At 44.6% G+C, this 27,971-nt stretch overlaps 1 protein-coding gene across 1 annotated transcript in view; it reads left to right on the top strand.

The window, feature by feature from the left end:
• map3k14a (mitogen-activated protein kinase kinase kinase 14a) overlaps nucleotides 1-27,971 on the top strand; it is a 50,116-nt gene that overhangs the window by 6,364 nt on the left and 15,781 nt on the right. The window contains exons 2-5 of the mRNA XM_041173371.1: nucleotides 24,167-24,397; nucleotides 25,208-25,277; nucleotides 26,163-26,385; nucleotides 27,036-27,689. Of these exons, the coding sequence (XP_041029305.1) occupies nucleotides 24,181-24,397; nucleotides 25,208-25,277; nucleotides 26,163-26,385; nucleotides 27,036-27,689 (1,164 nt within the window). The 5' untranslated portion in view covers nucleotides 24,167-24,180. The remainder of the gene's footprint in view (nucleotides 1-24,166; nucleotides 24,398-25,207; nucleotides 25,278-26,162; nucleotides 26,386-27,035; nucleotides 27,690-27,971) is intronic.

Genomic DNA, 27,971 nt, shown 5'->3' with positions numbered 1-27,971 from the left:
AAGATCAGTAGGGATGGGAGGGGCAAGTTAGTGTGGTGATTAGGGTAGGACTGGGCAAAGTAATGGTGGAGAAAGTAACAAGTCTTATATGGAGAAACGAGAGAGATTGGCCCAGGCTAAAATGCATGGGAACTCAAAAGAGAAAATACACAGCAAATCAGTTAGCATCTCAAAGAGAAAGATAAGACTAATGTTTCTAATCAGTTTCAGATTTTAAGATCAGTTTTATTTTCCATATTTGTTTCAGATTTATGGCATGTGCAGGGTTTTTTTTTAATCGTTTTACCTTTATAATGGATTGTACTGGAATATAAGGAGGAGGAGGAGACCAGAGCAACAAGAAAGAAGAAAAGGATTAGTTTAGGACTAATGAGCCCCAGCACCAGTGGGTTAGAATGTTTTTTATCTGTTTGATTTTCTGAACCAGGAACAGGACATTTCTTGATAATTGGATGAGGCAGCACTAGGGAAAGGTGACTTACTACCAACCTGGATAATATACAAAATGAATTACTTTGAGTACAAGTATCTTCTTTCTCATTTTGGCATAGTTAGATCAATACTAGGAAAATAATCTTGTTCAAGGCTTTAAAGGGAGAGACTATTTCCACTGGCAGGAAATCTGATAAGCAACTAGGGACATGGCTTTAAGATAATTAGCAAAATAGCCATTGGGAGATAAGGATAATCTTCTGTCTCGCCAGTTGTCATCATCTCAAGGGCACCACCTGAAGTGGTGGTGGAACAGATTCAATAGTAACTTTCAAAAGGGAGTTGGATTTACCGCCCCTCTAAAGAATACTATTTCTTCTGTCCTTTATAAAAATACTGCCCCTTTAAATGAAATTATGAAATACCAGGATAACATTGTGTTCTTTAAAACTTTTCCAGTAATCTGCACATCTCCGCTTCAGAACATGTCAAGGCTATATTCCTGTAAATTTGCACCTGCACTAATGCTCACCCAATGCTGTTTTCTAATTCTGTGGTGTCACACGCCCACTGCCTGTGTGTTATGAGTCGCTTCCTCAGCTGTGCATTCAACTCACACTAATGTAATAATGGTCATCTTACACAAAAAGGTAAAAAAAAATCACTTCAGCAACAATTTATATTTGTATAGCACCTTTAACATTATGAAATGGCCCAAGACGCTCCACAGGAGCATTAGAAAACAAACTATGAAACCAAGCTATGCAAAGAGATAGCAGGTCAGGTGACCAAAAGCTTGATCAATGGGGTAGCTTTTAAGCAGTGCCTTAAAGGAGGAATTTGATGTTAAGGAGGCAGAGAAGCATAGGGAGGGAATTCCAGAGCATGGGGCTTAGGCAACTGAAGGCACGGCCACCAATGGTGGAGCAAGTAAAACTGAGGACGCACAAGAGGTCAGGATTAGACGATCGCAGATATCTTGGAGGATTGTGGGGCTGGAGGAGATTACAGAGATAGGGAGGGATAAGGCCATGGTAGTATTTGAAAACCTGAAGTATGGGAATTTTAATGTTATGAAGTTGGTTGACTGGGAGCCAATGTATGTCAGCGAACACAGTGGGTGTAAGGGAATGGGACTTGCTGTGTGCTAAGGTGTGGTTAGCAGTGTTTTGGATGACCTTAAGTTTACGGAGGGTGGAAAGTTGGAGTCCAGCCAGGAGTGTAGTGGAATGGTTAAGTCTAGAGGTAACAAAGGTTCCATCAGCAGGTGAACTGAGACAGACTTCTTAAAAAGAGGGAAAATCACATAGTCCAGCAACTCACTATAGATGTGCGTGTGAGTGGAAGGGGGTGGTGAGCCGGAAGAAACAGTGGGTCAACCCAGGGCATTGTGTACATTGCACTTGTGGCTCTATCATTACTGCCTTTTACAGTACAAGCCCTGGTACTTGACTGTGCACATGTCTGGACTTTCCATGGCTGGTCATTTTTTTCACACATATTTGATTTCACCTCTTGAAAACATCCCACATTTGCAATAATGTTTTGAAAAATGCATTTTCTTTTCCGTGCCTCACCTCATTCAGAGACTGTTGGAAATTGACCATTTTCTGTGGTTGGCCACATCCCCCTTACATTACTGTAAAGCTAATCGTCCTCGAGGTGTATCATACTGTTTGGAAGCAGCTCATTATTTTTGTATTTGTACATGGTTATAGATACAAAAAGACTTGGCCCTGTTTTCTCTTTGACTGTATTGTCCTGCAGTAAGTTGGTTTAACTGCAAAGCACATGGTTATCCCTAATCCACACCAGCCCTGTTGCATTGCTTTTCATGGAGGTTCTTAATGCTTCCCTGGCATTGACTAATAATAGAAAACAAAATGAAAGAAAGACGTCATTCATGAACTTAGCATATCCCACTGTACTTTAATGAAGTACTTTTGAAGTATAGTCACCATTGTGATGCAGAGAATATGGAACCAAATTGGGTAAAGCAAGATCCCTCAAACAACAATATAATTTAAAAAACACCAGAAAATATATTTTAGTGATGTTGACTGAGAGATAGATATTTGCTACTTTGGGGGTCTCACATCCACTCGAGAGGGTAGTTGGAGCCTCAGTTTATCTTCTCATTGAAAGATGGCATTGTTGAAACCAAATAAAAGCCCAGGCCAGTTGGGGAAAAAAAAACATGAAAATAGAAATGCAGTTTCAAAAGAGATCAGAAAATGGGCCTTCCCGACTAGCTCAGTGGATGAATGCACTCGAATCGAGGGAGTTAGCTTTGCAACTGGGCAAAAGTAATCTTCGGCTGTTGTTAAGTCTAATGTGTTACCTTTATGGGGTCAGGAGAAGCAGGAGTGCTCCTACAAGCCTCAAAAGGGAAGTCACAGCCTTACCTACCCTAGGCTTCCATTCAACCTCTTGCCTCCTCTGAACCTCTCCTAAAATCCCAACCTACTACTTACCTAGGAGCTGGTGGGCTGTCAGGCCGCTCCCCCCCCCACCCCAAATCTTCAACTGCAAGCAGCTGCTCTGCACCATCTTCATGCTCACTTGGGCAGCAAGTGGACTGGTGGCACTTTCATTGAAGCCCAGCAGCTAAAAATTGGTGTGGCCTCCTGCTGCTTCCACCGGCTGAGCCATTGACTCACTGGATCCGCTCGTTGTAAAGTGATTCTGCGTTAAAATCTGCCCCAAAGTGAATTTCCCCCAAAGGGCATCCGTGCTGCTGTCGGTGTAGATCTGGGGATTTAATAGTGGGGACATACAGCCACGGGCAGTGACGAGCACAGAATCTGGGGATTTAATAGTGGATTTGATAGTGGGGATATACAGCCACGGTGTAGATCTGGGGATTTAATGGTGGGGACATAAAGCCACAGTGTAGATCTGGGGATTTAATAGTGGGGACATACAGCCACGGGCAGTGACAAGCACAGAATGGTGAAACCCAAATAAGAAGTTTGTGACATGATTAGCAAAGTTAATACAATGTCAATGGTGTTGATGACACAACTTGTGGGTGACCCCATTTATTTTGTATTCCAACAACTGCCACTGAAAACCGCATCGAACCACATTTCGGGAGTGACGATTTCCCAGTAGCCCTGAAATAAATAAAGTACCAGAATGACTGGCAGCCAGCGCACTCCACACTCACAACCACAACATTGCTGGTTTGATTATCCAGGTAACCAGGCTCCTGTCCTAATTTAAGGGCCCTGGCGAAACAGGTGGAAGCTGCAACTTTTGGGACTTCCTTGCAAGCCAAGCACTGACCAAAAACATGCAGATTGGGATCCACTTCCACAGCATGAGCGGCTCCAAACACAATGGCGACCCCGAAGAGCGCGGTCATGTGGGGACACATCAGCTCAGCACTTTATAGCTCCGTTTACTGTGCCTATTATTTCTGAGCTTATTGTTTTATCAGTTTGATTTTGATCGCCGTTTAGATAACATAACCGCCAGGAAATTTAATAGCTCAAGGGGACAGTGAATAAAACAGTGAGAAACAAAGGGTTGTCTATTTGATGCACTGGCTGGGATTTTTTTTATATATATCTCTTTAGATTTGAGGGCCGTGTGAATACTATGAGAGGTTGGATGGCTGGCTGCTTCGTTCTACTTTTGGCTTTTCTCGTGTTACAATGGGTTGCCACAATGCTGGTCAATCCCCTTCGCATCAACCATCATTTTTGGATTTGGTGGGGGGTTATCAGCTGGTTGCCATTCGCGCTGCTAACCCGCCCCATTTATCCAGGCTGGGGACCAGCTGCAACAGTGGCTGGGTTCGTTCATAACCAACCTGGAATGGGATTTGAAATGTGAATAATAGGAGCGGTATGCAGCAGCTGCTAAATACATGAGAGCTGTGGTCATTGATTTTCATATAACCAACTTTACTTTTCAGCAGAACATTTTCAATATCTATCAATTTCTGTATCATTATATTTTAATCTCTCGTCTAACTTTACAGTTGTCTAACCTGCGTACTACACCTCAGGCCTCCATGGAGTCAGCTGTGACATCGGGCTGAACTTTCACCAACCTCAGAAAGACTTGGGAGTCCTTTAAAAATGGTGGGCGAGTCCTGCTTCCGGGATTCCCAACCCCCATTCCCAGGCTGTCTGATTTTCAGCAGCGCCTTGGAAGAGCGTGGGCTGGCTCCTGAGCGTGGAGGGGCCATGGTGTTCTTATTTTAACCAGGACGAAGCCCCACAGCGCCGAGACAGGCCTTTAAAACGGCCCCTGTGGCTGCCTCCGACCGCTTTCCGGGGTCAGCTGGACCGACTGCAGCTCGCACCCACACTTTCAGCGTGAGCCAGAACGTTGTGGGCTCAAGTCCCTTTGCAGGGACTGAAGAAGGTCACAAGAGTTATCTCTGGTGTCCTAGCCAATTATATAAGAAACAGATTATCTGGCCATTATCACACTGCTGTTTGGGGAAGCTTGTTGTGCGTAATTTGGCCCCGATGTTTCCTACAGTAAAACAGCTTCAAATAGTGCTTAGTAGGCTAGAAAGCATTTGAAATATTCCGAGGTCATGACAGGCGCTAAAAAAATGCAAGTCTTTCTGTTGTGTGGTATATTTATATCTGTTTTCTTCATTTCCAGGATGTATTTGGAACCCTCCCAGAATAGTTGGAGCAAACCCAACTTCCTTCTTGTTTTACATGCATAGTTACATTACAGGTTAATGTTGCTTGGAGTGATAGTCACTAGTGTATTTCATTTCCAGGTCAGGTCATCAACAGCAGGGATGAGAATGCTCCCTGTCCTTGCAGCGATGATGTTGGCTCAGTTAGAAGAAAGAACTGGTCTTTAAGTTAATGCCATTCATGACCCCAGAATGTCTCAAAAAGCATCTTAAACGGCAAAAGCTTATTAACCATAGTTCAGGCATTTCTGAAAGTTTTCAGGAAGCCCAATGTCTATTAAGAAGGGAAATCTTTATTCATATTTCAGTATAATATATTCTATATCAAATATATTACAGCAGATCATCTCATCTCTCAGCCTGACTTGTTTTGTGTTTGTTTGAAACTAGTGCAATTTGCATTGTTTTAAACACAAAGTAGTCAAAATACTGGTTCTCCTATATTGTGACACAGTAAAAAACTACACATGCTACAAAGAGGTGGAAACACATCATGTTATGATCAGCCCAACATCACCAATAGGACTGCCAAAGATATTTGACAATGAGAATACTTAAGATTATAAGAACAGAGGTATAGCAGGCCAGGAAAACAGGAGAAAATTGTGACTGTACTTACTCAGAGCAATAACATTCATTTCAGTACTGTACATTGAGATTCTAGCTATTTGGGTGGGGCAGGCAAATGCAATGATGGTTTGCAAATTGAACTAGAAGCTGATCTTTCACAGTAGTGGTTACTAAAGGAAATGTGAACTTTATTTTTAATTGTAAGCTTTTTAGCAGTGATGTGATTCTCCTCCAGTACTGATGTGCTGCCTCTCTCTGCCTGCCTAACAATGAGCAGAAGTTTCCAAAATAAAAACAAAAAAAACACTGGAAATACTCAAGCAGATAAGGCAGCAATAATGGAAAGAGAAACAGTGTTAATGGGTGGAATTTAATGCCCTCCCCAGAGACAAGTTGGAAAGTGGGGAGGGGTTGGGGGGGGGCACTTACTCAGGTTAGCTGGTGTGGGGGTGGGGATCTCGCCACCTTCCTGCTTCCGCACCTTAAAAATCCCAGGTGAGAAGGCTCATGGACAGCCTTCCTGCTCCACTGGCAACTGAAGCCCTTAAGTGGGCAATTAATGCCACCGCAGTATTCACTCTTGGGGGGGGTGGTGGGGGTTGGCCGGGGGGCGGGGGGGGGGGTGGCGGCGGTGGCAGGGGGCTTGCCATGTAGGGAGCCTGAAAAGCAAACCCTTGTTGGTTTTGCTTAAAGGCTCCCGGGTGGAGGGGGTGTCCTCGTTGTAAGGCAATAAATGCCTGATCAAGAGACCCAGCAACGGGAAGGGGGAGCCTGCTGAGAGTCACCCTCCCTGCCCTTTCTTCTGAAGCCTCCACTGTCCTTCTCTAGCCAGCAACTCCCTCCCTGCGACCACATCCTGCCCTCACACACTGGTGACCTGGGTTCCTTGGCGATCCCGGGCCTCTGGTGGGTGCATTGCCTGCAGCTGGCACCTGGTGGGCACTGCCTGCAATGGAAGGGAAGGGTGGGAGAGGGGGAACTGGGGTCCTTTATCCTGGGGAATACCAACCGCTGGCCACTTAAATGCCTGACTGGCACTTAACATGGCAGACCTTCCCCAGAGAAAGTGATGAGGGGCTCTCACCAGCTCTCCCGGTGGCGGGCACCACCCCTTTGCTGGATTAAATTCCACCCAGTTTTTCAGGTTGGTGACATTTTATCAGAACTAGAAGATGTTAGAAATATTAAGAGTTTATAAACAAGTACAGAACATGGAAAAGGTGGTGATGGGGGGCAATGGGGGATGTTGGCAAGGAGCGAAGAAAAGCCTGTGATTTGTTGAGGGTAGGAGTGATTAAATGACAAATGGGAAGATGGTGGTAGAGAAACAAAAGATAGCTCCAGGCACAATGTAAATGGTTACAACAGGGGGCTAGAAGTTTGCAGCTGTTTACTATAACTGCTGCTCTTGTAGTTGGCATGTACCCAACTCCAGCACCACCCAAAAGTAGACCCCGAAAGTGATGTGTGTGTTAACTGTAAGAGCAGCTGTCACAACGAGCTGGCAACATCCTTTGCTGGGCAGCTGGATGGGGGGCTGCGGGGTAGGGCGAGGGCGAGAGCAAGAGCGAGAGGGGCAAGATGTTTGAACTGATTCAAAATGCTGGTAAGTGGACAATACCTGTCATAATTTTTGTCAGTACCCTAGCTAGCAGGTACCGCATGATTTGCACTGCGCTAAATCCCTTCCTCCATTCTGTCTCCAGGTCAATCTGTCAATGTGCTACATGGGAAATGGAACTGCATTGCCAGTAGAAGGGCAGCTTGCCCAGACCATTTGTCATTTTTGCAGTGGGATTAGTAATTCATTAATGTAGTTGGGGAGAAGGGCCTCTTGTGGTCTACCTCCCCTTCACCTGTGGTCCTCCGCATACTGCGCTGCATGTTTTTTTTGCCTTCTATCCTCTGTATTTGTAACATCGTTGCAATGGAGTTTGGAGATAAATAATTAAGGAAAACATTTGCATGTGAAAAGTGCCTTGCTGAACCTCAGGACATCCCCAAACGCTTCATGCTCAATTAACTACTTTTGAAGCGTAGCCACTATTGTCATGTAGTAAGTAAAGGAAACGCACACAGAGCAGCCATTTGTCGTGAACATATGAACAAAGAGCAGGAGTAGGCCATTCAGCCCTTTGAGTCTGTTCTGCCATTAACAAGTTCATGACTGATCTGATAGCAACCCCTGATCTGAAATCTGCATCCTTCCTACTGCCGATAACCTATCACCCCCTTGCTTACCAAGAATCTATCCACCTCTGCCTTAAAAATATTCAAAGACTCTGCTTCCACCACCTATTCAGGAAGAGAGTTCCAAAGGCTCATGACCCTCTCAGTGAAAACATTTTGGGCTCATCTTGGTTTTAAATGGGCAACCCCTTATTTTTAAACAGCGACCCCTAGTTCTGGATTCTTCCACAAGAGGAAACATCCTCTCCACATCCACCCTGTTAAGACCTCTCAAGATCTCAGATGTTTCAATCAGGTTACCTCTTACTCTTCTGAACTCCAGCGGATACAAGCGTAGCCTGTCCAACCTTTCCTCATATGACAACCCACCCATTCCAGGTATTAGACTCGTTAAGCTTCTCTGAACTGCTTCCAATGCATTTACATCCTTCCTTAAATAAGGTGACCAATACTGTACAAAGTATTCCAAATGTGGTCTTACTAGTGCCCTACACAACTGAAGCATAACCTCTCTACTTTTATATACAATTCCCCTCGCAATAAATGATAATATTCTATTAGCTTTCCTAATTACTTGCTTACTTGCATACTAGCCTTTTGTGATTCATGAACTAGGACACCCAGATCCCTCTGCACCTCGGAGCTCTATCTCAGTTAGTGTTCCAAGGTAGCTGGTCAGTAAAGGCAGGACCATTCTAGATGCTAATACTACCTGATATAAAGGCCTTGCATAAACTGAACTAACAGAATGGAGTTCAGGAATAAAAGCTTAAAATAGACCCGATAACCATGTCATTGCACATGAATAAATAAAAGGGCCAATTTGCTTCCTTCCCTGGAGGGCAATAGGCAGGCACTGCACAGTGGGACTACAGCATGTGGGACCTGCCCAAGCTGAGTTGCACCCAGTTTGGTGGGAACATTATATTAAAATGCTCACCCAGGGCTACCCCAGGGAAGGCCATGTATGGCAAAATGGGCCTGGAGGACAAAAACAGACCTGATCATTGGTCTCTGGGCCTTCAGATTGGTATTGGGGAATATCAACCAGAAAGCCCCTAGTCTGCAAAGCAAAATTTCCCACCCACCTTCTGAACTTGTTGCCTATACTAAGCTCCTCTATCTGGGCCCTTGAGCATCCGTTGACTTCAATAGAAAATAAAATCAGGAGAAATATAAAGTGACTGCCGAATTTCTATCGCCCGTTTTGCTGCTCATATTTTGAGGCGGCAATGACCACGTCCATCACCTGGGCTGTTTGAGAGGGTTCAGGTGGGTATGTAGTTGACTGCTAAAGCCGATCTAAATCCTGAAGGTTCTGCTGTAAATAGGACAGGACACCTCCGATTTTTTGGATGATCTGCTGGCTTGGGATTTCCTTGCCTTGTGTTTTCTCTTTGCTCCTGATACGCACTTGCTTTCGAAGGAAGCAGCACACTTTTTTACTTGGTTGCGTCAAGTACAGCGGCCAAGGGCGAACTTTGCTCAGGACTCAAAGCTGGTGTCAAAATTTCTAAGCGAAGCCTTCAGAGTGTCCTTATAGTGCTTTCTTTGACAGCCATGAGAGCGCACCCCAGTCTTAAGATCTCTATAGATGATTTGCTTTGGTAAGCGAATGTTAGGCGTTCTGGCTGCATGACCAACCTAACTCAGTTGCGACTGTCTGAATATGGTGTGGGTGCTTGACATACAAGCTCGGGTGATCACCTCAGTGTCTGGTATTTTGTCCTGCTGTCTGACCTTCAGAAACTTCTGAAGGCAGCTCAAGTGAAAGTGGTTGAGCTTTTTGGCATGATGCTAGTACACAGTCCAAGCCTTGCATGTGTAGAGCAGAGAGGGCAGGACTATTATATGACATATGAATTGGGAGCAGGAGTAAACCATTTGGCCCCTTGAGCCTGCTCCACCATTTAATAAGATCTTGGTTGATCTGATATAGCCTCAATGCCACTTTCCTGCCTACCCCTGTACCCTTTCACTTTGATAGGCAGATGTATTTTTCTTTGCTCCCAGACTAATGTCTGAAGTCTGTCAAAGGCTATACTTGCTTTGGAAATTCTTACATATGTCTCATCGTCAATAATGACACATTGAGAGGGTGTGCCGCTGAGATAAGTGAACTTAACCATTGCTGACAGGTTCTAGTAATGGACTGAAACCTTGGGCTCGAGATAAGGCTTTCCTGGAGCTGGCTGGTTCATTACTTTGGTTTTATTCATGCTGATTGTAAGGCTGAAATTGTCACACGCTTTGGAGGGCAGTGCTCCATGTTATGTTGCATAACCAGCTCTAGTGCACAGTCATCAGCAAGCAGGATGTTGTGAAGTATATCCCTGGAGACCTTGCTTTGCTTGGAGTCAACTCAGGCTGAGCAGCTTCCCGTCCAGGCAATATCTGATTTTGATGCCAGGATCACCATCATGGAAGGCATTGGAGAGGATGCAGAGAAAAACATGTTGAAACGGTTGGCGGCGCTAGCACACAGCCCTGGTTAACTCCTTTAGTGACTGGGAATGGGTCAAAAGACTTGCCATCATCCAGAATGTGCTTGCATGGTGTAAGGAACTGTTGAACCATTGTGATGAATTTCTCAGGGCAGCTGAATTTCTCCATTACCTTCCAAAGGCTCTAATGGCTGACTGTGTCCAACGCCTTGGTCAGGTCAACAAATGTGGTGTAGATGTTAAGGTTCTGTCCTTGGCATTTTTCCTGGGATTTTCTAACTGTAAATACCAAATCAGTGATTCCTTGACCTTTTCTGAAACCACACTCCCTGACAGAAGAGATGTCGCACTAAGCAGTTCAGAAAGATTCTGGTGGAGATTTTGGCAGCAATGGAGAGGAGTGCCATTCCTCCATGATTGTTATAAGATTGGCTAGTTCCTTTCCACTTGTACAGATGGACCATGGAGGCATCTTTGTATTATATCAGGGTGGGCCATTGCTCTCACATAGACTGAAGAGTTCATTGAGCTCCATGACCAAGCATTGACCTTCAGCCTTATAGACCTTAGCTGGAATAGCATCAGCTCCTGGAGCTTTGCCTCTAGACAGGGGTTTGATCGCTTTTGCCATTTATAGCAGCATAGGAGGGACATCAAGAAAGCGGTTGGTGGGTAACTGTGGCTTCTGTTGATTGCTTCTTCTTTCATGGATGAAGGCCAATTGAGGATGTGGTCAAAGTGCCCTGCCCATCTTTCAAGCATTTGGGTTTTTTCTGTGCACAGTATTGACATGTACATGCAATGTCTCTCCTCCAGTAATTTCTGGATTACTTGAGACAGGCAGGGCATAGGGCCTCTAGAGCAGTGGAGTACATTCTCCCTGCAGGTCGCCCTGTCATTCTCAATGCAGTGAGTGTCCATGGATACTGCGGTGGGATTTGGATTCATGGGGCAGAATTTTGCCGCTCCATCAAGGTGAGGGCGGGGCTTTAAAATGCGGCGAGCCGTTCAAAAGTCCATTGACTTCAAAGGGACCGGAAAATCCAGCTGGCAATAAAAATTCCACCCATGGTCTTAATTTTGTGAGGGCCGTCGGGGTGAAAAGCAGGTCTCGAGTCCGCACTTGCTGACAGTGGGGCCACTCTGGCAACTTGATGAACTGGTGGACTCCCAATTGGCTGCCTGTGGACCTGCTGTCCATTTAATGATGGCGGGCAGGCCATATACAGTCAGAGGGCTGGCAGGTCTGAATCCTCAGCGGTGTCAGCAGGAGAGATGGGTGCTGCTGGGGCAGGTAGGAGACCTCAGGAGCTTGAACAGGAAAGTAAAAAAGTATATTTAAAATATCATGGGGCTGAGGGTCGAACAGGAAGCCTTGCCAGGGAGGCCGCTGCCATTTAGCTGACAACCTCCCCATGCGGCAGGGGATCATCTTATGACAGTCCAATAGTTATATGATCACTATTGCTGAAGCTGGCTTTTGATTCCAGATTGTTTAATTAACTGAATTTAAATTCTGCAGCTGCTGTAGTTGGATCTGAACTCATGGCCTCAATTTTGCGAGGGGTGTCATGGCCCTGATGTTGGGGTGAACAGCAGGCCCTGAACCCACAGCTGCTGTCGGCAAGATGCCAGTGGCACTACAAAATGGTCCCTAATTGGGTCTTTAGTTGTGGTAATCACCTGCCTCACCCAATGCAGCACTCGACCTCCCAGCCTGCTCCCCGGGAGCGCTGGTAACATCCTGGCCCACGCTTCTAATGTTTGGTTACTGGCAAAAAGGAAAGATGCTGATTCTGCCAGCTCGGGTTCGAAATAATGTCGTCCCGAAAAAGTAATAGCTCTTTCTGCTCAGAGGTATTGTTTAAATTGTCTTTTTGCATTTTCTGGAAGGAATGCCCCATCAAGAATGTTGAAATACAGAAGGAGGGAAGTTATGCTAGTTATATAAAATACTGGTTAGACCTTACTAGAGTACTGAGTTTGATCTGCGCATTGCGTCTTAGGAAGGATATATTGGCCTTGAAAGGAGTGCAGCGCAGATTTACCAGAATGTTTACAAGAGCTAAAATGGTTAAGTTATGAGGATGGGTTACACAAACTTGGCTCATATTTGCTGAGTACAGAATGTGAAGAGGTGATCTAACTGAAGTGTTAAAAATGACTATTATGATTAATAGGATAGATGGGGAAGGTTTTATGGCACACCAGCATCAATGCCTCTGAGCTCCAGGACTTGGTGGCCAAGGAAGGTGCGTCCATTATGTGGCCAAACAGGTTGAGTACCAACTTACAAATCTGTCTAAACACACGCCAGTGGCAGGTGTTAAGAGTGGGAGAGGTTTCTGGTCAATAAAGTGATGGAAAGAAAATTGGAGCCTCCACCATCACTTTTCATAGTCCGAACTACAACATGCCTTTAAAAGCGTATGTTGCCACAACAATTTGGACTCGGGGCTGGTTGACTGGTGTGGATCACAGTTTGGTGCCAACAGCATGGGATTCGATCTGCCTTCAGGGTGGGATTTTGAGACCTGTCTCCTTGCTCTACCTGTGGTGGAGGTCTGTGGGTCGGACCTGCCCTGGAGCAGAGAATTAAAGGATGATGGAAAGAAACTATTTCCTCTTGCGGGACAGTTGAGAACAATGGGCCAAGAAGTTAAAATTAGAGCTAGGCTATTCAAGGGAATGTCAGGAATTCTTCACACAAAGGCTAGTGGAGATCTGAAACACTCTTCCTAAAAAATCTATTGAGGATGGGGGGGGCAATTAAAAATGTCAAAACTAAGATTTTAGTTAGGTAAAGGATATAGAACCAAGGTAGATAAACAGAGTTAAACTACAGAACAGCCATGATCTAACTGAAAGACAGAACAGGCCTGTGTGGCTGAATGGCCTACTCCTGTCCCTAAGTTCCTATGTCTTGATGCCAGTCATCACCTCAGCATGATTTATACATTGCTGCTTTCTAAATAGATGTTTACACAATGTTAGGGAGGTACTTTATGTTGTAAAATGCTATTGTAGACCCAGGGAAGCAATGTGCTTTGCTAATCCTGGAGTGATACATACTATATCAAAGTTACTGCCCCCTTTAATTAAAGTAAAGCATTCCGTTTCTGCTCTACATGGAATAGGAATAGGCTATCAACAAAATCACCCATGTGGAAATCTGAGGGCAATGGGTTGAAGGAAGATGCTCCAGCGCAGTACTGAGGGAGTGCTGCACTGTCAGAGGTGCCATCTTACAGATGAGACATTAAACCTGAGGCCCTCTCTGCCCTCTTAGGTGGATGTAGAAGATCCCCAGCACTATTTGGGAGAAGATAAAGAGAGTTCAGCCAACATCAATATAACAGAATATCAAGTCATTGTCACATTGCTATCTATGGGAGCTTTATGTGTGTCAATTGGTGACAATTTTTTGTACATTTCAAAGGTGACTACACTTCAAAAGTACTTAATTGGGTAAGAAGTTCTTTGGGATGTCCTGAGGTTGTGAAAGGTGCTATATAAATGCAAGTACTTAATTTCTGCCCTGAAATAAAGTTCAGTTTTACTAAGCCAGACATGGGTAAATGATAACAAACCTGCCAAACTCCCTGTAGTTTAGACTCTTACTTGGTGAAAATTTCCCTTCTATGATATGTCAAGTTGTATTGCCACTAAATCTGCTTTTCTTGGAATGTGTTCATAATGTTTGCCTGACATAGCTAGGCCGTCTAAGTGCTTCTCAAACCTCCAGTTTTTATTTTCTTTGCCAAAGAGAAACTACATTTTCAGCAACTAGCAGACTAGACTAGCAAACATTCCTGGTGAGTTCCGTTCTGTTTAGGTAAACCCAGTTTCAGACAGTAACATACAAACATATTGCCCCTCATCCAAATTTCAAATGCCTCTGAGTTCCTGTCTCTGAGTACTCGGTGTTGCTTCCCCTACTTTGGCCTCTTAAGAATCATGAGTATTCAATCACTGGCAGAGTGACATGGATTACACAATCGCACTGCTGCACACAGGACGTTTAGAGGCTTTTTAGCACTTTGCGTGATGCAATCTCCTGTCTGAAATATCTGTTTTTAATTCAGCCACTGTTGGATTGACTTAACCATGACCCTGTTTATTCTAGGTTGTGTAACTGATAAAAGTTACCATGTGCGATATAATCACAGTATATTTTTGCCAAAAATATATTACCCTTTTTCTTTTTTGACATGAAACTTCACCCATCCCCCACCCTGCATGATTGCCTTCCAAATTATAGATCAGACTTTCAAATTTGTGACTTACTTGATTCAGTTCTCATCCATGTTGCTGATCACATACAATGTAGAGTTGAAACCCTCCAGGATTGGCCTGGAGTCTCCAGGAATTGAAGATCAATGTCTAGGACACTGCTGTGTGCAACCTTGGAGAAAAATCATCAGGATAGAAAAAAATATATTTTTTTGTAATTTTCTTTGAACATTTCTCTTCATCATGATATGAAAATATTGAAAATTAGGAGGGGTGAGTGGGGAAGGCTGTTTGGCTGACAGTCAAACATCATCTGATTAGGTAATGAGTTTTTTTGCTTTCCAACTGGCTTGGGAAGGCAGTACGTCACAAAGATGGAGGTATTGGCCAAAGTGATGGATGCAGCATGGGGGCAAGTCATGTGATAAAACTTCCAGGGGTATATTTAATCACAGTTGGCAACCTTCTGTATAAATGAGATTTTCCCTCAATACCTGAAGAAACACACTGTCTCCTCCTCCACCCTCTCACACTGACCCCTCCCCCACCCACTCACACTGACCCCTCCCCCACCCACTCACACTGACTCCTCCCCACCCACTCACACTGACTCCTCCCCACCCTCTCACACTGACCCCTCCCCCACCCACTCACACTGACCCCTCCCCACCCTCTTGCACTGACCCCTCCCCCACCCACTCGCACTGAACCCTCCCCCACCCACTCGCACTGACTCCTCCCCCACCCACACACACTGACCCCTCCCCCACCCTCTCACACTGACCCCTCCCCCACCCACTCACACTGACCCCTCCCCCACCCACTCACACTGACCCCTCCCCCACCCACTCACAATGACCCCTCCCCACCCTCTCACACTGACCCCTCACACTGACCCCTCCCCCACCTCCTCACACTGACCCCTCCCCCACACACTCACACTGACCCCTCCCCCACCTCCTCCCACTGACCCCTCCCCCACCCACTCACACTGACCCCTCCCCCACCCTCTCACACTGACCCCTCCCCCACCCACTCACACTGACCCCTCCCCCACACACTCACACTGACCCCTCCCTCACCCTCTCACACTGTCCCCTCTCCGTCACAACGTCCCCACCTGCATCCGAAGACCAGTGAACTGAAAACATTATTTGGACTGACTGTTCAGTGGAGTGTTGTACTGTTGGAGGTGTTGTCTTCTGAATGAGGTTAAACTGAGATATTGTCTACCTTATCTGGTGTGTGTAAGAGGTGCCATGACACTAACGCATGACACTATTTGATGACGAAGGAGACAGTTCTCTTGGCGTCCTAGCTAATATTCATCTCTCAACCAATACCACTAAAAACAGATTATGTGTTAATTTACCTCATTGCTGTTTGTGGTATCTTGCTGTATGCAATACTGCTCACCATGTTTCCCTACATCACGACAGTGGCAACACTTCTGAAGTACTTTGTTGACTCTGGTTCTTTGTTTCCTGATATGAATGCAAGACGTTATTGTCTGAGCTGCGTTCTGTACTGAGTTCTCTGCGTTCTGGTTTCTGCTTCGCTGCAGTCCACTATAAACAATCTACCGTAGAACCTGAACTTGATATTGCACGTGTGTGTACACTAGTCTCCATAATTCAAACCTATTCTTTGTCCCTAAAAAATGCGAATGAATCAATTGCATTAACAGGACACAGCCGCCTTTTAAGTGCAATTTAAGTCACTTGGTAATTAAAAACACAGCTTTACATAAAATATAGCAACATAGAAACTAGTAAGCAGGGGTAGGCTTTTCAGCCCTTCAAGCCTACTCTGCCATTCAATATGATCATGGCTGATCCTCTAACTCGATGCCATATTCCCGCTTTCTCTCCATACCCCTTGATGCCCCTAATAAACAAAAAATTATCAATTTCTTTCTTGAATATACTCAGTGACCCATCCTCCACAGCCTCTGTGGTAGAGAATCACACAGGTTGACGACCCCCTGAGTGAAGAAATTTTTCCTTATCTCAGTCCTAGGACTGTGTACCCTGGGACTGTGGTCCCTGGTTCTAGACTCCCCAGCCAGAGGAAACATCCTCCCTGCATCAAGTCTGTCTAGCCCTGTTAAAATTTTATACGTTTCAATCAGATCCCTCTCATTCTTCTAAACTCTAGTGAATACAGGCCCAGCCGAACCAATCTCTCCTCAAATGACAGTCCTGCCATCCCCAGTATCAACCTAGTGAACCTTCGCTGCACTCTCTCTCTGGCAAGTATATCCTTCCTTAGGTAGTGAGACCAAAACTGTATGCAGGAATAAACTGTAAATTGTTGTGCTGTTACTGTTATTTAACTGGAGGGGAAAGCACAACTCATTTATTTACAATTAGTCAGATGTGACAGTTAACAAAGTGTGATTTTTTTTTCTGTTGTTTTAAATAATGCTTTGTTGGTGAAACAATTTTTATGTTGTTGGCAAATGTCATTGAAATTTCCATATTAGCATTAAAAAGTCAAATTAAAGGCAGTATGCAAACTTGGGTTGATTGAGGGGGTGGAGCTCGAACTTACTTAAACCATGTCTGAGGAAGACTGGTTCAGATTATTCTCACGCAGGAATGAGGTCTATCTTATCGGTTAGCGCGGAGCCTTGCTCAGTGAAAGGGAAGATTAGATAATCAGACAAAGAAGGCAGTGTGACTGGTCTGGTGAGCTGAAGTTTATGGAGGGTGGAAAATATGGAAGGCTAGCCGGGGATAGTCGAATATATAGGTGACCATGTTTGGCCTGTGGCTTTCTGAAGCTGATGGTCTGAGGCAGGGAAGGAGATGGGCGATATTATGGAGTTGAAAGTAGGCAATCTTGGAAATTGAGTACAAAGTATTGAAGCGATGGTAAATTTGTAAGAACCATTGGTTAGGCCATAATTGGAGTTGTGTATGCAGTTTTGGGCAAGGAGATTGAAGCCACAGAGTCTGTACAGTGTAAATTCACCAGCCAATTTGGTGAGGCTGTGAGATTCGTCTTGGATTGCTTCAACTACCATCACTAAAACAGAATATCTGGTCATTATCAAATTGTTGTGGGGCCTTACTGGCCAAAGAAAAATCATATGTGAAGTGCTGAAAGATGTGATAATGAAGTGCTATGTAACTAATCCTTTCAGGGGCTGGGGAAAGGATTCAGACTCTGTACATTGAAAGAAAGAACTTGCATTTATATAATAGTTTTCACAGCCTCAGGAAATCCAGGAGCACTTCACAGCTATTAAAATGCTTTTGAAGTATAGTCACTTATGATGAAAAAACACGGAAACAAATTTACACACACACACACACACACAGGCACACACACAGACATACACACACACACAGATACACACAGACACGCATGCACACACACACACACACACACAAACACACAGAGCTTCCACAAGCATCAATTTGATAATCTGTTTTAGTGATAGTGGTTGAGGATAAATGTTCACCAGAGCAGTGGGCAAGAACTCCTTTGCTCTTTTTAAAAGCTGGTCCTGGGGATTAACATCCATTTGAGAGAGTAAAGGGGGCTTCAGTTTAACATCCCATTGCTACTGTAGTAATCTGTTTACATCAAAACCTTTATGCCAAGTCTTGCACTCCTTAGAACTGTGCTCAGCTGAGAACAATGGACTAGCAAATGAGCCTGGAAACGTACTCACACTGTTATACATGTTTCCAAACCGGATCTGCTGCACAAACTGGGACATGCTTATACCAGCCAGGCCTGTTTTCAGTTAAGGAAACTTCCTGGAATGAGGTATTACTATTCCTGTAAATCAGGAACAACAGCAGCCATTGGTTGACAAGAGGTTTTGAAGATGAGGTCATTCCGTTTCTGTGTTATTGGTTCAGATTCTGGCTGCTTTCCAGCAAGAGAGAGGAGGAGATTGAGACTGAACAGTTTTGAGATTGTTTTTTCTTAGATTCTGCTGAAGTCGTTCCTCAACATCAGTGGAGACTCATGTAGCCCCATCCCCTCTGTTCCAGCCTTTGGGTATGTATGCTATAGGTTTACATAGGTTTTGTTTAAATCTCCACTTGAGAGTGTGTTTTGACTGGATCGAGGAAAAGCAGCATATACAGAGCTGGAAACAAAACCAGGAAACTGCTCTAAAGAAAAAGGGTAAATCATTGAAGCAGTCATTTAAATAATAAGTTAACTGTATCATTGTTTTCAGATCAGGAACACACATTTCTTTCTATCCCTCCTCTAAAAAAAAGACTGGAAATTATTTGGAGGCAAATTGGTTGTTCAAGGTGTTTGAACCTCATGGGCTGCACCTCACTATAGATACAGTTTGGTATTGTTGTATCTGTGGGGCTGAAACCCTGCATACTTTCCGTCTTTGTGGGCATTTTGATGAAGTGCAATGTTGGTTAGCAGTGAGTTTGTTTCGGATAAACACTCAGATCTCGTAACCTTCTCCATTCTGCTTTCCGGAAAAAGCCAGGTGTTGTCTTAGAATATACTGATTCTAGTTTAGATAGAGAGAGGCACACACACACACATACACACAATGACAGACAGCAGTATCATCGTGTTGGCTGCTACTCATTTTTAAATTAGAATGGGTTTTCCTGAGGAAAAGCTGTACCATGGTAGATTTGCTGCAGTATCACTTTGCCCTGATGGTTAATATTCCAATGCCACTGTTGTCAGAGGTGACAGTTTCTGTGGCTAGCTGTCTTAAAGTTCTTCAGTATGCCTTTTAGGTACTTGGGTTGAATCCAGTGAAAACAGTCTTAAGTTCAGAAGGTGCAGGCAGACTGCTGTTGAAGTTATTTATTTCTGGGACCTGGTTTTGTACCCAGCCCAGACATGATGTAAAAGACTCCTCTTTCTGCCACTCAAAGGCTCCTAAGTAGAACGTGTGCAGGTAGTCTCAGCCCATTTCCGAGTTGGCACAAGCAACCAACAGCAACCTGAAGTAAGTTAATACTAAGATGCAGTTTCATTTGGAGAAACCACAGGGGCTGGCTGAAGGTAAGGGAAGTGAAGTAATTCACACTGGCTGTATAGATTTCTCTTGTCGTGCATCAGTTGAAAGATTGTTTTTGGGTAAATGGCTCTTCACTCGCCTTCTGGTTTATGCTTCAGCAATCCTGGATCCTGGGAGTAACCGACACCAACACTGGATGTCAAAATATCCTGCTTCCAGAATGGATGTTGCATAGCTTCACCAAAATAAAAATAGAAGTTTAGACAATAGTTTTTTTTTCTGAGCAGATGCAACTTGTGGGGAGTGATTGCGATTATATTGTGGCATCTTTATGAATGTAGCAGTTTGAGTTGTGCAAATGCTTTGCATGGCTGATGCTGTTGGACAACAGTGACTTGTGTGGACTGTAAACACCAGTGTGAACCTATGGGACCTATGTCTGTGCTGTAAAGACTCTAAATTTTAATTTGTTGATTTCCCCCCCCCCCCCCACCCACCCCACCCACCCCTTCCCCCACCCCTTCCCCTCTTCTCCTGAAGGAACTGCTGTCTTGCTAGAGTATAATCAAACATTTCCATGATTTTTGGCTATGCACCACTCCCCAGTATGTCGTTCAAATGGTCATTATTTGTATGAGCCAGGACGGTAAGTGCCACCAGGGCATTACGGCAGGGGCATCGCAACCAAATCCAAACCCACCCACTTCCCCCCACCCCCCCAGAATATAACAGGGGCTATTGGATAGCAGGCCAGAACAGGGAACCATAGCTAATATTTTTTCCTTTCCATAACAAACAGCACTGAGGCCAACCCTGGCTGAGAATAGCAAACTCTGTGAAGGCTAAGATTCCAACCTGAGACTTTCCTGTTCCTGGCCTGTGTGACTGGGTTAAACTCAATGTGTCATTGGAAAAACCATACCACCCAGTGGAAATTGTTTTGGAATAAAACTCAATTCTCGGTGTGCCAAATATACCTGCCCAATCTACTGGTCGATTCGGCTGCACCAGTAGACCTGTGCATACACAGGATTGGTGCACACACAGTTCCTCTTCTTTGTAGACAAGAAGATCCACTCTTTCAAAAAATGCCAAAATTGCACCAATGGCAAGCGCCAGCAAATGACCTCCAGTGGTGCATCCAGTGGTCCCTCAAGTCTACTGTCTCTCACATGTTGTAGAGCTGCCTCTGAATGCTGGATGTGAGCCTGTGGTCCACATTTATATCTCCACCAGCACACAAAACAGCTGAGTTGATAATTGATTGCGTGTCCTGGGAATTGGCTGGGCACAAATTGGCTGCAAAGTTTTCTAAATGACAATTGTGACCACACTTTGGACTTATTTAGATGTTGTCGGACATCCTGAGATTGTGAGAGGTGTGGAATGAATGTAAGTCTTTCTGCTTTCTACAGTACGTAAAATACGAAGCGCATGAATGATGTATATTGTTAGGCAATTTGCTTCCAACAAGTTGCTGTACATCAGCACTCTGTACACTGTTATCATTAAGGTTGCTTTATAACAAATACTGACAGGGTGAGAGAATTTGCCAAGCTTAACCTATGACTTCACCAAAACAATCACATTCAAATTCAATCACATTCCAGAACTGCTAGTTTGAGGAATAGGCATTGCAGTGCAGATTAAAATGGCTCATCACCAAGAGATTGAAAAGCAGAAAACCTGCATCTTCCCCCGTGGACAGCTGAAACCGCTTCAAGAACTATGGGCAGAATTTAATTTAATTGACGAAGATTTAGCTCACTGGTTGGAGAACTGGTAGGAAAACCCATGCTGCTTCTCAGGGGGAGGCCTGACCAGATTAAATGCCTAACTGGCCAGTGGCAGGCTTTCCCTAGGAATTAGGACGCTGGGGTGGAAATCCTGCCAGCCAATGGGAGGCTGGCAGCTTTCCATCGTGGGCAGTATCACTGGGAGTGGTGGTTGCTGCCAGCAATGCACCTAGGGAGAGGCCTAGGATCAGTTGCCCAAGCCTCAGGTGCTGAAGTGAGAGAGGCGAGATAAGGGTTGTGGGGAGGGGTTTGCGGGGGCAGGAGGGTTGGAGGCAGGGGCATGTGGTTGGCTTTCAGCAGCCAACCTCCTGCTCAATTGGAACTCCCTCCATCGGGCACTAAGTGCCTTTGAAAGAGGAACCCCCGCACCCCTGCTGTTCCCCCTGCCTCATTAGAAGGCCACAGGCAAACCTGACCTGGTTTGCTAGGTAGTCTTTGAGAGACACGAGAAAGCTGTCCCACTCGCATGTAATCCCTGAGCCACCACTAAACTCCAGTGGGCTCAGGGATAATGAGTGTCAAGTGGAAAATAATAAGCCTCATTGACAATCCGCCACGAGTGAGCACATCTTTCCTGGGGAATGCTCCTGCCTCCAATTTAAGCGCAGGAGGCTTTTCCACTGCCAGGAAGCTGACATGCCGACTCTCCCAGAATGAAATGGGCCCCGCCGCCATGTTTCCTGCCATGATGGGCTGCATTCAATTCAGCACTAAATACGCATCAATGAAACCCGCCAGGTTTAGAGGGAGGGACCATTGTTCCTGTACAGTTCCACTGTTAACCATAGTTGTAACCTCAGCTATAGAGACAATTTGGAAGCAGGTATTGCTTTTACAGTACGTAGAGTTCATAAAACAGAAAGAGTCTATGCTGATGTTTATGCTCCACACAGTCATCTTCTTGCTCTATTTATTTCATCTCAACATACCTTCTATTCCTTTCTCCCTCATTCACTTATCTAGAACTTGCTTAAATGAATCAGTGTGGTACCATGTATCCCACGTGGCACCGGTAGATGAGACCTTGGCGCCATCAAAATTCTGTTCACAACTTTAAGGGGTCTGTTTGAGTCCCACTGCAGAGAATTGAGTACTTACTATAGCCTGACACTCTAGTATAGCACCAAGGGAGCTTCACACTGTTGGAGGTGTTGTCGTTCACTTGCGATATTAAACTGAAGCTCAGTCTTCCTTCTCAGGTAAATGTAAGGGATCCCATGTGACTATTTGAAGAAGAGCATGGGCATTCTTCCCAGTGCCTTGGCCAATATTTATCCCTCAATCGATGCCATTAAAAAGCAGCTTCTCTAGTCATTATTACTTTGTTGTTTGTGGGATCTTGTGTGCAAATGTGTTTCCTACATTATAATGGCGATTACACTTCAAAAATACTTAATTTGCTGTGGAGCACTTAGGGAGGTCACAAAAAAAGCTGTATTTTTTTAAGTGTATTGTTTTTGTGTTATTAAATGGAATGGTATAGAATTGTAGCCAGTCTTGTCCACTCTGTACTGGGGCCTGGCTTTGCAATAGATCCATGATGGCAACTGACACAACTAAGTCAAATACCTGTCTACAGAGAGTAGATCTCTCAAATACATACTCCTCACACTATCTGTTCACATTTTTGTATCATTATTTTACAATGAAAAACATCAGTTATTTGGAGAAATTAGAGAAACTGGGATCGTTCTCCTTTAAGCAGAGAGGCTAAAGAGGGATATAGCAAAGGTGTTCAAAATTCTGAGGGGGTTAGATTGGTGTCTGTAAGGAGAAACTATTGTTATGATCTGGAATACATTGGTGGAAAGGATGGCAGGAATAGATACGGTCATAACTTTCAAAAGAGAATTTGACGTATGTTTGATGGAGAAAAAAATTTCAGGACTATGGGGTAAGAGTGGAGGAGTGGAATTTATTGGATAGCTCCTTCAAAGAGCTAGCATGGACATGATGGGCAAAATGAACTCCTGTGTTGTATGACTCTGTTGGCGGAATCTTCTGTTTCTGGTAGGTGTCTCACGTGCTGCCTGAAAACGCAGTGAGGCACCCATACTGACTCTTAGGAAAAAGGCCAGTCGTGTCTTCTGTCCATCAGGCACTTAAGAGGACAGTGCCGGGCCCTCCTCCCAGCTGAGGAACCTGGGATACAGCGCCCTGCCTGTCTAGAGCTGCTGGCTGATCAGAGACCAGCAGCCCTTGTGCTTAGCGGCGCCACAGAGGAGGCCGTGGCTGTGGTTAGAACAACACTACCGCATCCCCCCCACTGCCCCCAGAGTCCCAGGACTAAGGAGTGATCAGGAAAAAGGTAAGTGGGGCTGGGAGGTCTCGTGGGGTGGGGAGAGGGGACCATGAAGGTCAGCAGCAAGGACAGTGAGGGTGGCTGTCAGTGGCCACCACCATGCCCATGATCATGCATGATCGAGGCCCCCCCCCACCCCCCCCCCCCCCATCTCAGCTGACATGCAGCCCACACAGTTTAACCAGTCATGCAGGCCGCATGGTGGTAGGCCTGCCTGGAGATACAAACATTACAAATGGAGGCGGGAAGAGGCCCTTCAGTTAACTGACCACTTAAGGGTGCCCTGCGCAGGCAGGGAGGGAAGGTCAACCGTGAGCCTTCCTGCCCAAAACTTACTACCAGTGGAGTTGGGAAGGTGTTGACTATTGGTACCAAAGTCAATCCGCCTAATTTTCAGGCCCTCCTGCTGCCTCTTTTGCCTCCTGTGGGGGCAGAAGATTCCACCCCACATCCTAAGACTATAAGGTGTTACCTGGATTTATTCTGAGTGGCCAAGAGGTCATAGTGAACTCCTACTTGACTTATTTTACCTTTGTAAGGTCCATTTTATTTTTGCCTGCATTCTAGGTAAAATAGAAGACATGGCAGTCAAACGCTCATCTCGACACACAGCTGAATCAGACATCAGGGACCAACAAGAACTCCCGATTAGCCAAATGGAGACCAAAAGGTCCGAGATCAGCGAATACAAACGCTGTACAAAACTGTGCCTCCCAGAGAAAGTTTTAACCGAGGGAACGGCAAAACAAGAAACTGATGAAAATGGAAGCAAATATTCATACATTGCACAAGCGACAGGTAAAGAGAGAGTCCTATTGTAGTATTGTGTTGGGCTTAAGTCACATCAATCACTGAGCAGAGGGTTGTTGGAAGTCTACTGAAGTCACTGGTGTGACAGGTCAGCATTCTTTCATTCTGCTGCAATGATGCCCTTTGATGCCAGATACTAAAAATGTCAACAGACGTGCCTTTGTTCATGAACGATTTTGCTTCTTTCCAAAAGGTTAAAGATTGTTAACTGTTTAACAGTAGGAATCCACTCTGAAACAGAAATGGAAACCAATCCAAACCTATCATTGTCATTATGTCAACAGCACCAATTGATGAGTGGGCTGTTAATGTTAAAGGGCATCACCCACTGCTTCCCTTTATGACAGAAACACTGTGTTATAGAGGAAGCATTCAGATTCATTCCATTTTGTGTTTTTGAATTATCTAAATGCAAAACCAAAGTCATTTTAAAAGAATACAGGAACAAAAACTTCCTGAGTAACCAAAACAAAAGTTAACAAGGGAATTGGAAATATAAGCTCAGAAATTTATCTGACACTTAGAAATTACAGACTGCTCGCTCCTTTGACCACCAGGTATTTTGGTCATTGAGGACTTATCATCCCCTAGATTGCCAGTGAGTTAAATGTCACTAGCTCAGGAATTGCTCCCCCTTTTCTTCCCCAAAAAATCAAAATGAAGTTGATGCCTGCACAGCACGATTTTCGTAACTTAGTTTGGGCACCTGCCTCTGTTTAGACTAGTATGTCCCTCCATGTTGCTACTGGCTGCAGGGTGCCTTTTGTGCAAAGTGTAACAAGTTATTGGTCTCTATAGGTGTGGGGAACCAGAAGCTCATTCCCAGTTGTGAGAAGCCGCAGTTTATAGCAACACCCAACAGTTACAGGTAAGGAACTTTCAAATATTCTGCAACTAAGTGCATTAGCAATACAGTTGTTCCTGGATTAAAGAAGGAGGGCTGGCCTGGAACCGGGTAAAAGCTAGTGTCATGGGATATCACATTGGCTCAGTGACACATGACTAATGAGGGATTAGTCTGGTAACAGTGAAAGAGAAATTCAGAAAGTAACACATGTTATAAGACCAGTGAGTTATTGGAGGGTAGAAGGCTACCCTGGAGTGAAAGTTGAGAAAAGAGCCTTGTAACAGAGGCTGGGAAGGAACATAGGTACAAGAGTGGGCCTTTCAGCTCCTCGAGCCTGTTTCACCATTCGATCAGATCATCACTTCAAATGCATCCACGCGCCTTTTGAATGGTATCCGTTTGTACCGTTGCCTCGCAAAAATCTATCAGTCTCAGTCTTGGAAGCTCCAGTTGACCCCAGCATCTCACAGAGAGAGTGTGGGGAGAGTTGGGAGAGTATTCCAGATTTCCACTGCCCTTTGTATAAAATGGTGCTTCTGGATTTCATTTCTGAATGGCTTAGTTCTAATCCTAATATCGTGCCCCCCTTGTTCTGGATTTCCCCAAGGGATGAAGTAGTTTCTCTGTAACTAACTTATCAAGTTATTTTGTCATTTTAAATACCTCAGTTAGATCACTCCTCATCTTTCAAACTTGAGAATGCAAGCCAATTTACGAAACTTGTCCAACTAACAAAATTATGTTTAAAAACTTGTGAAAAGGTAAGTGGTATTAGATTGAGAAAGTTGCAGCTTTAAGTTTGTAGGGCTGTACTGTAGAGCAAATTAAAAATGAATTCTGGGAGAAAATCACAATAATAATCGTGCCTGCAATTATTTCTTTGACCAGATATTTTTGTTTCCTCAGCAACCATGCAGAAAGGCTGAATTTGGAAAGTGTTCCAAACAATGTGGCAAAGGTGGTTGAAGGGCAACTGCCTCGCCTGCAGCAGGGCCGGGAACTCAATAAACGCCCCCGGAGGAAGCATGGGAAGAGGAAATCCAAACATAAGGTCAAAGGCAGGACCAAAGCTCTGCAAAAACGATCAAAAACCCCTGAGCAGGAGAGCTGCCCTCCAATACCAGTACAAGTATGTGGCACCCTTTCTCTAATCCTCACTTTATGCTGCAGTTTTAGACAGACCCTCAATTATCCTTTTTGAGCCGTGATTGCAGATTTACAAAATGAGATTGGATTCCAATTTGTCGTTTCATTCAAACAGAAAACATTGGAAATACTCAGCAGGTCAGGCAGCATCTGTGGAGAGAGAAACAGAGAGTTAACGTTTCAGATTGAAAATGTTACTTTACTTGTCGCCCTTGTGCTGTTCAGAAGAGTGGACAGACTCTTGTTGCACGAATAATTAGCCAAAATGTTCAAAGAACATAGAAAAAAAAGTTTTTGAAATACCCCTATGAATTTTCTCCAGGGTTGCCTGCAGCAGTGAGGCACCCATGCTGGGAAATTTATCTTTAATTCCTGGAGACTCTAGGACAGCCCTGGAAGGTTGGCAACACCAACCCTCTGAAAACATCTAGTTTCTGGCCTATTTTAAAATAGACTTTCACTCTTCTTTTGTCTCATTTATCCCAAGGCTATAATTACGGCCTACCATTTTGTAAAACAAGCTTGACATACGAGAGGCCTCTGCTAATTCCACCCTATGCTGTGTGACTCTACCGCAGGTTTATAATGAATCTTGATCCTTCTATAAGTGAAGTTTAATATTTTCATTTGCAGGAAGACGATGCTGAAAACAGCACGTCCGACTTTTGCAGCAGCTCCACCAGCAGCGGCAGCAGCAGCCGTTGTGAGCTTGAACAGGCTCACCTTAGCACAGCCGGGAGAGATTCCCATGCCTTCCGTGGATTGGGACTGCAGAACCGCTTCCGGGAAGATGAGAAGATTGAGAATATGTACTTCAATATCAAGCACTTGGAGAACAGGGTGAAGAAGTCCAACGTCAGGCCCATTCCCTCACCGTCCATGAAAAATGGTGGCCTTGTGCATGATATGCCTTATCCAAAATTGGCAAAGAATTTAGAGTGGAAGTTAAACATGGACAGAGTGCCACAGCCTGAATTGAACCAGGATCCAGCTGAGACACTCACCTGCCTCAAAAAGCAGGAACTTTATTTGAAAAATAATGCAGCTATGCTCTACATCAATGATGAGGAAGGAGACACGGGAATACGTATTCCCGATTCGATAAGTGCAGAAGAGACTTCTCCACCACAATTCTCTGCCTTGCACACTGATTGTAGGAAGGACCATGTTATCTCTGACAATTTAAAGCTCTTGAGCAATCATGCACTACAGTGGAAAAAATACTCGGAAGGGTGGAAACAGAGGGAAAAGCTGCCAGAAACCAATGAGGGCATCCTTCAATATGAGGTTTGTAATATAAGGTGCTAACATATAAGGTGCTAAATTGCACTGTAGTTTACCATAATGCTGGTACTCTAGTCTGACTCATTGCCATCAACTAAGGCATCGTCGTATAGGGAAAACCAAATCTCTGATTTTATGCAGGCTTCGCTTCTTAACCAGCTCCAGTTAGACATCTATAGAGGTCTCAATTGGGTTGAGGAGAGGGAGATTGGAGCAATTTAATAGATCAAAGTCTCCCTTTGAAAATCCCTGTTCCGTTCTGGTTTAGGAGGGTGTGGTATCTCA

The sequence above is a fragment of the Carcharodon carcharias genome, chromosome 23 (genome assembly GCF_017639515.1).
Source record: "Carcharodon carcharias isolate sCarCar2 chromosome 23, sCarCar2.pri, whole genome shotgun sequence".
NCBI lineage: Eukaryota > Metazoa > Chordata > Chondrichthyes > Lamniformes > Lamnidae > Carcharodon > Carcharodon carcharias.
The sequence above is the reverse complement of the archived record's forward strand: the minus strand, read 5'-3'. Positions and strand labels throughout refer to the sequence as shown.